This window comes from Neolamprologus multifasciatus, chromosome 23, assembly GCF_963576455.1.
Source record: "Neolamprologus multifasciatus chromosome 23, fNeoMul1.2, whole genome shotgun sequence".
NCBI classification, from domain to species: domain Eukaryota; kingdom Metazoa; phylum Chordata; class Actinopteri; order Cichliformes; family Cichlidae; genus Neolamprologus; species Neolamprologus multifasciatus.
This window is the reverse complement of record NC_140460.1, coordinates 18,023,436-18,036,607: the sequence shown is the minus strand read 5'-3', so window position 1 is coordinate 18,036,607 and position 13,172 is coordinate 18,023,436. Positions and strand designations below refer to the sequence as shown.

Below are 13,172 nucleotides of genomic sequence, written 5' to 3'. Positions count from 1 at the left end.
GTCCATTTTTAATGTGTGTCAAAATCAGCAGTATTCAGTGATTACTGACTGTGTTTATAGTTAGGAGAAACTGACCTGATGGTTGAATCTGTTTGTTTGTACCAAATAGAATCATCAGCCTCTCTGTGTAGACTTAGTGAGGTAACAGTTTCCCCACCACTCAAAACTTGAGTGAGGAGTTACTGTTGGGTTTATTCCTTAAAATGGCTTTTAGATTCACTGACTGAGATCAGTCCAAACCCATCACTGTTCACGGAGTGCCCTGATTTTTAACTGATATCTAACGTGTGTCAGGTAAAGACACGTGTTGGATTTCCAAGAAGAGGAGGGTGAAGCAGGCTGGTGTTCCTGCTCTCAGCTCAACTGCAGGTTTGTCAGAGTTGGCAGAGCATTGCAGCATTTCCTTGTTCCTCTTTGGGATTAGACAATGTGAGAGTGAGGACTCGTCTTCCTGCCTCTGACCACATTTTCTCAAATCACAGCACTATTGTCCTGAAAAGGAAGATGGTAATTAAAGCGAAGGTGGAGGGCAGCGAGGTTCCTGCAGCTCGCCCTCTTCCATGTGTCTGTGTGGCTCTGTGTGCGTGTTTATAAATCTCTATGAGAACCCAGAGTGTGGCTTTAAAACCTGAATTCCCAAACCTTCCCGGTACTAAGAGTCGTGATGAAGTCTGAAGAACATTCTAAAACTTTCCAAGGCTGTGATTATACTCTATCGTAGACATGATCATGGACAGTTAGAGAAAAGTTTCCAGAACAATAAATCCTGTTACACTGATTAAGAAGTCTAAAAGAGCAGGCATACAAACATCCACGTATGCTGAAAATGAAATGAAATGTCAATCAAATGCTAGTGAACTTTTGGTCACAGTATATTCAAAGCCTGTGAGGTTCTCCTTGAGTTTCTGGTAAAGATGCTGTCATCATCCTGGAGTTTGACCTAGTGTTTTGAGTCTTTGAGAACAGTTCATGATTTACTTTATATTGTTTCATGTTTTGTATTCACTCTGGTTTTAGTTTGTTATCTATCTGTGTCCCCCGTCTTTTTGTATCTAGTTTCCTGTGTTTCCTGTGACACCACGTTCATATCTCTGTTTCCCCATCATATCTGTTCATGAACGTTACATTAGAGTCTCTCTCTCCTCACCCATCTCTGTCTTTAACTTTAGCTCTGCGAGATAGTCCAACGTTTTGGGTCCTATCATGCCTGCTTCACACAGATCTTCCTTAGAGGAAGTTCTCAATTTGTCATATGTGTGCTCTTCATTGCTTAAATCCAATCAGGCAGTTTGTGTTGCCTTTGTTTGAGTGTGAGTGGGAAACGATTCACTCCACTACCAGTGCCTCTGGACCTCCAACTGTGGACTTCTTCCCTTTTTCAAAAGGTTTCATGGGACTCATTAAACAGGAAATAGTTTCATGTTTGATCCTGAAGCCTCGTTTTTTTTTCTATTCTCATGAGTATTTATTTAAGACCTGACTGCTGTCTCACTGTGGCTCTCTCACTTACATAAGAGAGCGTTTTGTTGAACAAACAGCAGCTTCTTTATCTTCATAGGAGCTGGAGCTGACCAATCTCACAGCTGGCTGCAGGGCCTGATGACATCACTGAGTCACATGTGTCATGTGTGTTTCCTGTAGGACATGTAACAAATATTAAAAACAAAACCTTTGACTTGGACAAGCTGATTTTTTTCATTTTTTCTTAGATTTTATCTGTAGAATTTGGAATTAATTTAATTAGAACAGATTTGGCTAGTCAGTGCTGGCCTTTCTCATTAAACAAAAATATTACAATAATTATTATTTTTTAAATTACAATAATTATGTTTATTATTGTTTATTTTATATTTGTCATTGTGCGTTTTTTCATCTGTTATTGTGTTTTTTTATTTCTATATTTATTTCATTTTTGGCTGTAACCTTATGTCAGGGCAAGAAATTGTTATGGAAATTTTAACAATAACCTGGAACACACCCAGTGAGCTTGATTTGAAGTGGATTTAATCAACACATTGCAATGTGGAGAGAGCATCCCAGTGAAACACCAGTACCATCTCTGAATTGTGGCCATTGCCCTTACATCTTATATACAGACACACACAAAGAACAGGCCCCTCTCACGGGAGGGGGGGGGCTATACCTTCTCCCTCACAGAGATTATGACAGAAATTATGACCTTGTTTTCTGCTTGGCCATCACCTAAGGATTTACATCCCTGATAAGCTGGAGGAGTCTCACTATCTGTTCAATATCTCCCATTACAATGGCCTCACTGTGTTAACTTTCCACATGCATGTAAACTAGTGACAGGAGTGCTCTTACTATGGTAAAGTGAGAAAGTGATATTACTATAACTAATGTGATATAATTAAATATGTGATTAATATATGAGAAAAGAAATCTGCCACCACATTCCCACCCTTTGTGATACCATAATTAAGAATAAAAAATAATTCATTAAGAATCACATAAAAACATGGGGATTTCTTTTCTAACTACTGAACATAACATCCGCACAATTACATACTCAAAGAAATTCAATAATGGGTCATCTTCCCTATAGTCAGAAGGAAAAAACTAATTCGCACTTTATGGTCATCTTCGCTCCATCTGAGCCTCCACCCTTTCTTCAAAGGATGGCAGTTATATCATAAAAGAAAACACAATATGAGACCATATACAGAAATGAAACAGCCTTCGTTGTTCAACTGCAAAAAAAAAAAAAAAAATCCTTCAACGTTAGTTACATCAAGCTGCTCTTTCATAAGAACCCGTTGTTTAGATAAGGAAGTCTTTCAGTGTGTGATATATTTTTTCAATTTATCATTAAATCCATCAACCCATGTTTCCTAATTTGTTTCTGTAAAAGACCCTCATCCCCAGTGTTATTAGGGATTGAGGCACACATGCCTCATCAAACATCACACACACTCCTTTGTGCTATTTGCTTTGCCCTGTCCAGATGTTTGCCATAAAGGACAGTGACTATATTTGTACCTATAGGTAAGTGAATACCACAAACATAAACTAACTTCAGTCTTAGTGCTTCCCAAAGTCTGGGGTAAAACCTAGAAGTAGCCATGAATGTGGACCTAATACACTTATGCATCAGGAACTGACATGCTAGAAAATCAGTCTAGCTACCCTACAAAATATACACAAATAATTATTAGTTAGGTTGCTGTAAAACTTGCATGCTGTAACTACTCCAGTCACTTCTACTCAGGCTCAGGACTCTAACAGAGTTTGTGATGTTCAGAGAGTCATGTAAATGCATATCATTTATAAGATGATTAGAAACGTCACACCAATGATCACCTTAACTCAAAAACACGTCCGACCTGTATCCCCATGTGATGTCTGTGTTGTGTATGTGTAAGGTCGGGGGGGGGGACGACACTGTTGCCCTACAGTGTCCTATTTTACTGTAGGGCAACCTGCACGTGGCGAATAAAGCCTTGATTGATTGATTGATTGATTGATTGATTGATTGATTGATATTTCTCACTGGGTCTTTGAAGACTTCTGATCAGCGCTCAGTCTCAATCTCAGTCTGGAGATTCCACCCTTGGGATGATTTCATCCAGCAATACTCTGGCTGCTGCACCTGTATCTCCCTACTAGAAGGAAAAACTTCTAACCATTTGGAAGACATTTCAACCATCATCAAACTACATTTTTCCTTTCAGTTTAGTGAACTTCACTTATAGGTTTTCAAACCCTCATCTGAACATGGGTGTACCACCTGTCCATAACATGTTAATCCCACAAGTCACAATAAAAAGCCATGGAGAAAATCATCATGAAAAACTCATGGAAAATACAGAAAGCATTGTTTCATGTTAAACCTGAAATCCCTCCTCTTGACGTATGGACACTCCCATGAGTCAACTCATCAGAACTAGGCTCCTTTCTTAAAGATAAAGGGTAGTTAGATCCTTTCCGATGCAACATCAGGGCGTCTCCTCCGGAGTAGCTCTGTAACCCTGCAATAAAAGATGTCAGTGTGTTTTGCATATTAAGTTTGCTTAACACCTGCCTCCGCCAGGAGCCTGCATCCCTGCTATCATTGCCTGGTAAACAAGATCTGGAAGGTAAATCAAACTTCACACTTGCAAACAATTGTAGCTCATAAGAGTAATAAAGTATTCAGCATCAAAGACAAGTATCATGTGCAGGTTTTTTCAAATCATTAAACCACAATTATTGCCATAATTCGCCCCAGACATGAATCATCCCATGTGTTTCTTCAACATTACTGTAACCGGTGACTTTCCTTAAGCAATGTCACTCACACTTTTCATTACTATGAGCTCAACAGTAATCAGATAATGAGCCCAACACTAAAAATGTCACACAATCACTGCACTTCTACTCACTTGTCTGTCTCTGCTGAATCCTTCACAAGCACTCTTAGAGAGAAACAAACATTAGCAAAACATGAAGCATCCCGGCGGTCAGTCCGGGATCTACAGATTCCAGATGTGCTGCAAAAAGGTCATAAAGTTAACACTCTGCTGTAAAAGAGGTAATACTGGTTTCAAACACAGTATGTTTCACACTGTATTCACATTTTCTCAACAACATAGTGTAATTGCATAACCAACATATAACCTGTAATCACAGTAGCCTTCACACATAAACCCAGTAATCCTGTGAAAAAAATAATAAAAATAATTAACCAGTTGTGTGTCCTGCTATAAATCACAGAATCAGAACACATGATTAACCCTCTTCAGTAGAAAAGAGAATGTAAATGTTAGCGATGCACAGGTGTATACACACTTTCTCACAGTGATCTCTGCATTTGGCAATACTAGGTAATAAATAGCACTCCGCTGGTAAACAGAAAGTGGCATTTAAAGGGTTAAATCAGCACGCAACCTAGGATGTTGCTGTCATCTTTCCACTCCTTTAAAAGCAGAGAAACATACATAGATACATCCACCCTGTCGTCATCTGGAGGTGCAACCTCACTACTTTTAGCATTTATCCACCTCAGTTAAATCTATGGTCTGGAGCACATCAGGATCATTTAGGATCATCAGGGGGTCCTTTGTCCCTCTTTGGGGGGTTACTCCTACTGGGTTTAAATCTGGGACTCGCCACCATTTGACCTTAGAACTGAAGAAGCTTCTTGGATGAGACATGAAACGTCTTCAAGCAACTTAAAGAAGTCCAGACGCTTTTCTTTCCAAGCTCCTTAGACTACGATGACCTGAATGACTGAGAACATTCACAGACAGCACAGGCTGTTGTTGATTCTGGCAGTCTAAAGAGTCATCTGTACCTGGGTGTGTGTTGGCAGTGTTGACAGGTGCTAGTCATTCATTATGTGATGGATTTTGTGAGTGTGGTCATCTACACTCCTCAGGTTTGTTTTCGGGGCACTCTCTGGCAAAGTGACTCCTCTCCCCGCATTGGTAACATTTCCCATCTCTTCTGCGGTTCCCCTGGGGCCGCCATGGGCCCTCTACCTCTCCTTGTCCTGCCTCTATTTTTGCCCTCTTCCAGCCCATCCCTGGAAAAAAAAAATCATCTGCCATGAAGGCAGTGGCTGCAGAGCTTTGTGACTTCTTTTTTTAAAAAAATTAATAACTTCCTGCGCATGGCGGGCCCAATTCATGCATTCAACCGGCCCATCTGTGTTTTGATTAAAATTTTGTTTCCTAATGAAGTCAGCAGTAGCTGGGTGAAAGCCGTTCATCAGAGCATAGTTTAACTGCTGCTCATGTGGGCTGGCCTTCTTTGCACACTCTTCAAGGACGCTATGTTTTCTGCCAACTTCTAACATTTGACATTTTCCAACAATACAGTGTGTTACTATAACCAACAAGCAGCTAGTAAAAATTGTTTCTTTCACACAAAATGAGTAAAACAGAAAAGTAGCAGCTAAAGGGTTAAGTCTGCAAGGCCCGCCCACACTCATGTAAACCTACAGTCTCCCCTCCTCTGGTCTCCGTCACCCTTCTGCCCCTGCAAAAACAAGCAAACACGCAAACAAACAAAAAAACAAACCTCACATACATCCACCCTTTTTTCACTGTTTGGTGTGGATTAGGCATTAGAAAGGACTAATACTAAAATAGTTACCGTCTTCTCAATTTCAAGTCAGTTACACTTAGTCCACATCATCAGTCCAGCCACAGTCCAGCCACATGCATTCATACCAGTCATTGCTGATAGTGGAAAACCGCACACGTAAGTATCCACTGGCAGCAATATTACAAAAATAAGAACAATTCTTATTGCTTTTGAAATGGATTAAATCGCTACAATCCTTTTAAACACAGGACTTACCATCTAATATGGTCAGCGTCCTAGGTAGGTGAATTTCCTCAGAAGCCCATTGTAATCTAGAGAAGCTCACCTTATATTTGCTCAGAATTAAAGTATTTTATAGCCTTTTACTCCCAATCTTGCAGCCCTGCTTTTAAATAATCAACACACAAAATATCACCCCCAGAGGGATGATACCTGGCAGGTTTTTTCCTAAGTGCACTGTTACAAAAAAACACATTAGGCCCAACCAACATAGTTCCACCTGAAAAATACACAGAGAAACCCCCCCCCCCCTTTTTATTAGCAGCTGCACAGTTCACACAACACTAATGTTCACCATTAAAAGCTTCCTAAACACAGAATGTGAATTTCTGTGCTTTTTTTTTTTTTACTTATTTTTTATTTTCACAGACCCAATCATTTTGTTTAACTTTTCTTTTTGTTTTTCCAACATAAAACATGTGACATGTTGTCATGTATGTCACAAAACAAGTTTGTTCTCATGTAATCAGAGTGTATATCTGAATGCAAGCTTCACCCATACATCAGAAACAGGAAACTAATTTCAACCCACTGCTAAATCTTATTCACTTGTTGTATAATCCAATCATCCTTCCCTGATCTAGTAACAATCAACTAATTTGCATATCAGCTATTAACCCACCAAGTTGACAGGACAACAGAAATGCACGTTCTAAATATTATCACAAAAGAGAATTTCCTTCAAACAGTAAATTACATGTGCTGCACCAATCAAGCAGAAAGCATTTCACAATTTACTATATTAACAACGAAATTTATTGTCTGAGCACTGGTTGGTCAAACCAGAATCTCTTTTTTTTTCCCCTTCACAAAAGTTAAACTCTTGTCCTGCAACCTAGAGAGTTAATTGTCAGCGTTTGATAACAAGTGTCTGTTAAATTTACACAATTTTAACACTAATGAGAGATAACAAGCTGATCTTCATTGCATGTGTGTGTGTGTTAGTAGGCAGGTTTAATGGATGTGTGTGCAGTGGAGCTGCAGATTCAGCAGGGCACGTCCTTAAAGCTGCTTTTCCTTCACATTTCTCTGTTTATGTGTGTTTGTGTGTGTTATTTTTACCTTTGTTGTGATCCTACAGACTCTTTATCAACCTCCACAAGACAGTCAGCCACAGTTTTCCAACCCAATTTTCATGTGTTCTCACGTTAACAACAACAGCCTTCATTTTTCCTCCATGCTCTCTTCTCCCCACTTCTCACAGCTTCTGTCTCTCTCCCACATCTGCAGCAGTTCACAGTTGTGGCATGTCAGGGGCCCAGTGGGCCGTTCTTCTTCAGCGTTGCCTTTTGTCTTTCACTCTGTTCAGTCTCTTCCTTTGCCATTTCAACTCCTAGTATGGCAAATGTGAAATTCACAGTCTTCTCAAGTCCATTCACACACAGTGATGTCGCTGGTGAACCTCTCAGCTTGTGATCAGGAGCGAATGCTTCCATATTTGTACATGCTGCTCAACCCTTTAAGGTTTAAGGTTTAGGGCACTGTTGCTGTGTGTTCACATTGTCGACACTTGAAGTGGACGCTGTTGCTCTAAAACTGCATTTTGTCTTCAGGGAGAGATTGATTGTCCTCGAAGCTTGTTCTTCAGGTTAAGATGTACATGGAGTGAAGCTGTGTAATATTCAGCCAAAACACAGCTGGATGCGGTTCCAATTAAGTTAAGCTATCATTTTGCTCCGGCCACTGTGCTTGTGGAGGATGTTGATCCAGTTCCGTAGCCACCTGTACTAACACACTAAAACATTTATTTAATATAATTTTCATCACTACTCACTAACACTTTCATTCTCTGATTCAGTAAAAACACAACTTTTCCACATTTAACACACCTCTTCTCATCATTCATCCCACACACATCAGCCTCTTTTCTTTGTTGACATCTTTCTTTCTCTTACACAACACATACTCCACCCATTTGTAGTTTTCAACCAGACCACCTCCAGGGACACAACCTCCCCACGGCTCCTGTAGCCGCTTTGCTGAGCTCAGCACCCATTGCAGGCGGGCGTCCCCTCTGCAGCCTTTGCTTCAGTACAAAGTGCTAAAAACCATAAACCCAAGGACAGAAAAGTCCTTCCCACGACAGTCCTTAATTTAGGCATCGTATTTTGGAGTTTTCCCTCTCTGTGGTCCGCTTGAAAACTCCCCCCAAATCAAAAACAGCTTACGGTTGCAGATTATTTTTCCCACTTCTTTCCTCGTAGTTTGCTAATTTCCTGCATGTGTGAGTCACTGAAGGTCTCTCGCGGTTCCCCCTTTTTTGAAAACAAAAACTGTTCTATTTTCATTTATTTTATAAATCATATTTTTAAAAATTTTTTTGTCTTTAAATATAAAACTAAGTTGTGTTGATTTATGACTGTATTTATATGATAACCTGCCTGAGGTTTTCCTACTTTGTCTGTATATCTGTAATACTCTGAAGGTTTTAGTGAGTCTGTTTACTCTCTCACATTTTAAATGTCCACAAAAAACTTCTTTTACACACATTAAATGAAACTTTGAGTATTTATTCATTATTTGCAGTCATCTGCTGCGCACATTCATACATTCAATCCTTTTTACAAATCATTCATCTGATTGAACAAAACTGATTACAAACAAGTTGAGCAGTTTCATAACTCACACAGACCTTCATGTTTAAAGATAAAAGATATATATCTTTATATTCTATTATCAATAAATCTATTCTCTGCTTCAGTCTGCTTTAACCACAAAAACAACAGTTTGTCTTCCCTTGTCTCCAAATAAAAACAATAAAAGAGATGAAATCCAGTCTTAAGACTAACAATAAAAACTACATAAAGTGTTTAAATGAAATGAATAAAGCAGGAAACCGCAGCAGCTTTCATCTCTTTGGCTCCAGGAAAACTAAAGCAAACATCTCAATGATTGAAACAAAGATAAGTCACCGCAGGGAATAAAACGCTCGACAGATCCTGAAGGTCTGGGTGTGTTGCTCAAATATTCTTCACTGGTTTTTTTTTTCTGCTGCTCATAAACATCCAAAATCAGAACTATAAACTGGCATCTCTCATCATTTTAAGGTGATTACATGCAGTCCAATTAACAACAGGACAAAATGATCTGATTTCTTTTCTCTCTGATTCTTTAGTTTAAACCACCAAAGCAGTTAAAAAGCAAGAACATCTTTGTCCTAGATGTTATTTTTAGATGTTAAATTAAAATAAAAACATAAACTCTGATTTAGTCTGAAGCTTTATTTTAGATAAATTCCATCCCTCCTAACAGATTAAGAAGGAAATTTACATCTGTTTGTGATCAAGAACATTTTAAACTTATATCTTTCAAACCCTCTGAAACCATCGAAATTCTATAGAGAAATCATCTGTTTTACTACAGGTTTGGACTGAACCTCCTGATCTGGTCTCACTTTGTCAAATTAGAGGAGCAACCTCAGACCTCCCTGTTGTTCTTTTCAGATCTAGTTGTGACAGATGTTTGGGTAAAGTCTAGTTTTAAGAAAATTTTTAACCTCTTCTTTGTATACAACCTCAAAACCAGGAATGTAACATCACTTCTGGAAATTCGCTGAAATACTCCAATCTGATCTCAAGAGCCACAAATTTGAAGTGTGGTAGTCCAACATTTAGTTTTAGATGCAGATAAGGTTGAAGAAGACTTGTAGCAGCCTTTTTATGAGGTGGTCTCAGACATACTCAGATCTGGTTCTCATGGAGTCAGGTTCTAGCTTCGTCAGGACCGGAGGGACATCAACGGGTCTGTTACTGTTTAGCTTCTGCACATAAAAACAGGAAATTAGCAGCAGCATTCCTGCAGCTAGATGAAGGACGCCGGCCGTCCAACCACAGAACAGAGCATCCCCAAATTCCCATCGTGGGACCATGTCAGGCACTGACTCATCGAAGAATTGTTCGACCGTCACATGGGCGATGTAGGAAACTGGGATGAGGCCCAGGATCCCCGCCACCAGCCACAATGCCCCACTGGTTGCCTTCAGGGCCCTCTTACAGCTCACGTCTTCCAACTGTTGCCGGCAGCCGTTGACAAGGTGGAGGCTGGGTATGGCAAGCAAAAGCCCCAGCATTCCTACCCCTAGCGCCGTGCACATGAGGATCCGGGCTAGCTTGATCTCTGGTCGCAGCCCCAGCAGACTGTCATAGGGCCTACACTCCAGTGTTCCCTGCTGATTGAGCACACAGGTCTCCCAGAGGCCCACCCCAAGAGTCTCTGTGACCAGCAAGTTGGACAGTGTGAGCCATGAGGACATCAGGGTGGTGGCCAGAGAGCAGAGCCAGGCCCCCGCTGAGATCAGAACCCCCACCAGCTCCAGAACACTGATGATAGGGTCCATGATGGTGATGTTGTGGCTTTCAGAGAGTGCTGGTCTTTACCTTGCTGCTGTCAGGAGGTGGGCCAGCTTGCACATCACTGTTCCCAGAGAGAGACACTGCAGTCAGGCCCAGTCAGGAGGGTTATCACCCCCCTCTCAAGGCAGAGGCAGAATGTGATTGGCTGACTGGAAACAACAGCATCGCTGTGAGGACGCCTGTAGACAGGATGTTATCGATGCCCACATCTCAGACTGAAAGGCGTTTGAAGTCAGCGACGTCACTTGTTCTGCCTCCCTGCTGCCTTCCTCCTTCCCTCCTCCTCTCTATTTTACACAGCGTCTGTTTGGTCTTCCTTCAGCTGATTGAGATATATCAGAAGGAAACATGCACACACTCCGCTCCACCATTACAGAAACCTGAGTGAGTGAGTGTGTAATGCAGCATGAATGTAGAAGTTCATTGAGAATTTTAACATTTCTAGGCAGGTTACTTCCCCTAGATTCACAACAGCAGTTTGAGAGCTTAATGTTTGATTGGTTAATGATTTTTTTTTAATTTCTGACTTAACACACATCACACATCATTCAGTCTCATATTTAGATTCTTTGTGGAGACATTTCAGTGTTTAAGAGTCTGTTGATCAGGTGAGCAGCAGGGTGCTCAAAGTGAGAGCATCAATACCTAAAACTCTTTAATCATCACTCGCTGTGTTCCTTTCTGGTAATGTGTAACAGGACTATATTTTTGAATGGAGCTTGACTGGATAATGGTCAGCTCATATTTTCAGTAGGCTGTTTAATCAGTAACCTGACTTCATACCAGACTCCATTTGAAAATCACATAATTTGAAGATAACCTGCAGCACAGTTACATCTCAGTGCAGAACTTAAATTAGAAAAAGAAAGAATGTTTTCTGAGCTTCAGTGTTGCTGTTTGCTGGCCTGATGATGCCTCCAGTTGGACATTAGCAGAAACTGCACATCAAATTTTTGTTAGATTTTACAGGCTGTGTTCTGCTGTAAAAAATAGTAAATCACATAATAAATTGCACAACATCATCTTTATATATCATAGTTAAGCCAAATGTATCTAAATGCTGGCCTGATCAAATTCTTAAAGTTCTATACCAAGGTTATTAAAGTTAAATAAAACAAAAAACAGAGCTAGCTGTATTATAACTAAGTAATATAAAATTAACTAACTAATAACATAAAATAAAATTATGACAAATAAAACTGACTGATACACTTTTGTTACCTCGCTCACTGTTCAGAAACATTTCTACTCTGTAGAAATCCAATGTTTTGCAACTCTTCCAAGTTCAGTCTCGTGTCCCATGTTAGTGTTTTCAGTTTCTTTCCCAGAAACTGAAAACACTTTTGTCACTTTTTTGTTGTTGTTGTTTGTTTGTTTTTTTGCTGTTCTGTTTGATTATATTGTTCTAAACTTATTCACTGTACAGCACTTTAGTCCTGTGCTGAGTATTTTAAAGTGCTTCATAAATAAAGTTGGATTGGATAGTTTCAATTTTTCCAGTAGGTTTCTGTTTTGTAGTGCTCTTTTTTTTTCCCAGCAAAATAAAGCTTTTGTTAAGATTTTTGAGTTTATCCTCATGTGTACCCAATACTGCATTTGGTCCTCACCCTGCCTGCCACAGCATTATATGGCAGTTCAGATCACCTCTCTTGTGTCATGCAGAGTTATTACAGTGAACTAAAACTGAGCTCAAAGGTAAACAATGTAAAACATATCTTCATTATGACATTCTGACCCAGATAAAAACCTTCCATAATATTATAATCAAAACACTGAAACTAAAACCAAAAATTCCAGACATGAAAAGTAAACTCAAACGTCAAACTCACCCTGTAAACTGTCAGTTTTCAAACTTTCAAACTCAATAAAAAATGACACCTGCAGTATTTTTAGGACAGAACTATTTCAAATTTCCCATCTTGTTTTTTAAAGTCAGGAAACAGTTACGTAGATATCCTCCCAGATGAATATGATCAATGTGAGCTGTGTAAGCTCAGGTCTGGAGCTCACTCACCTCACACTCTGAATGGAGGAGCTGATGGTGCCATGGTCCTGGGTCTGTGCTCCTTGTTTCCCTAGTTACTCCTAGTTCATAGTTTTGGTTTAGTTTTCTTGTATTTAGTTTTCAAGAGTTATTTTTTTGTACATTGAATAAAGCTGCCTCTTTTAGTTCATTATGTCGTGTTTGGGTCCTAGCTCTGCCTGCCAGAAATGAAGTTCAGCTTAAGTAACATGTTGGTGGAGGCATTAGATTATTGTTTAAAACAAAGACAGACATCCATCAGAATATCACCAGAAGACCCCTGAATGAATAAGAAATCAGACTCTATGATCAAACTCAGTCCAGGACTTGGAGTTTGTGCAGCTGTGGCATCACCCCTCAGCTGTGGGATGGGCAGAATACTGCCCATCAGACCGAGTGACTGCACAGAAGGGTCAGGGTTAGATACACCCCTAACCCTTGTTAGGGGTGTTCGAGCATTTGTGCAAATC

At 39.9% G+C, this 13,172-nt stretch overlaps 1 protein-coding gene across 1 annotated transcript; it reads right to left on the bottom strand.

Moving 5' to 3' along the window:
• Window positions 1-5,121: 5,121 nt before the first annotated feature.
• LOC146491331 (claudin-24-like) lies at window positions 5,122-11,083 on the bottom strand. The gene has a single exon (XM_085152203.1). The coding sequence runs from the start codon at window positions 10,661-10,663 to the stop codon at window positions 9,998-10,000; it is 666 nt and encodes a 221-aa protein (XP_085008329.1). The 5' UTR covers window positions 10,664-11,083; the 3' UTR covers window positions 5,122-9,997.
• Window positions 11,084-13,172: the final 2,089 nt, after the last annotated feature.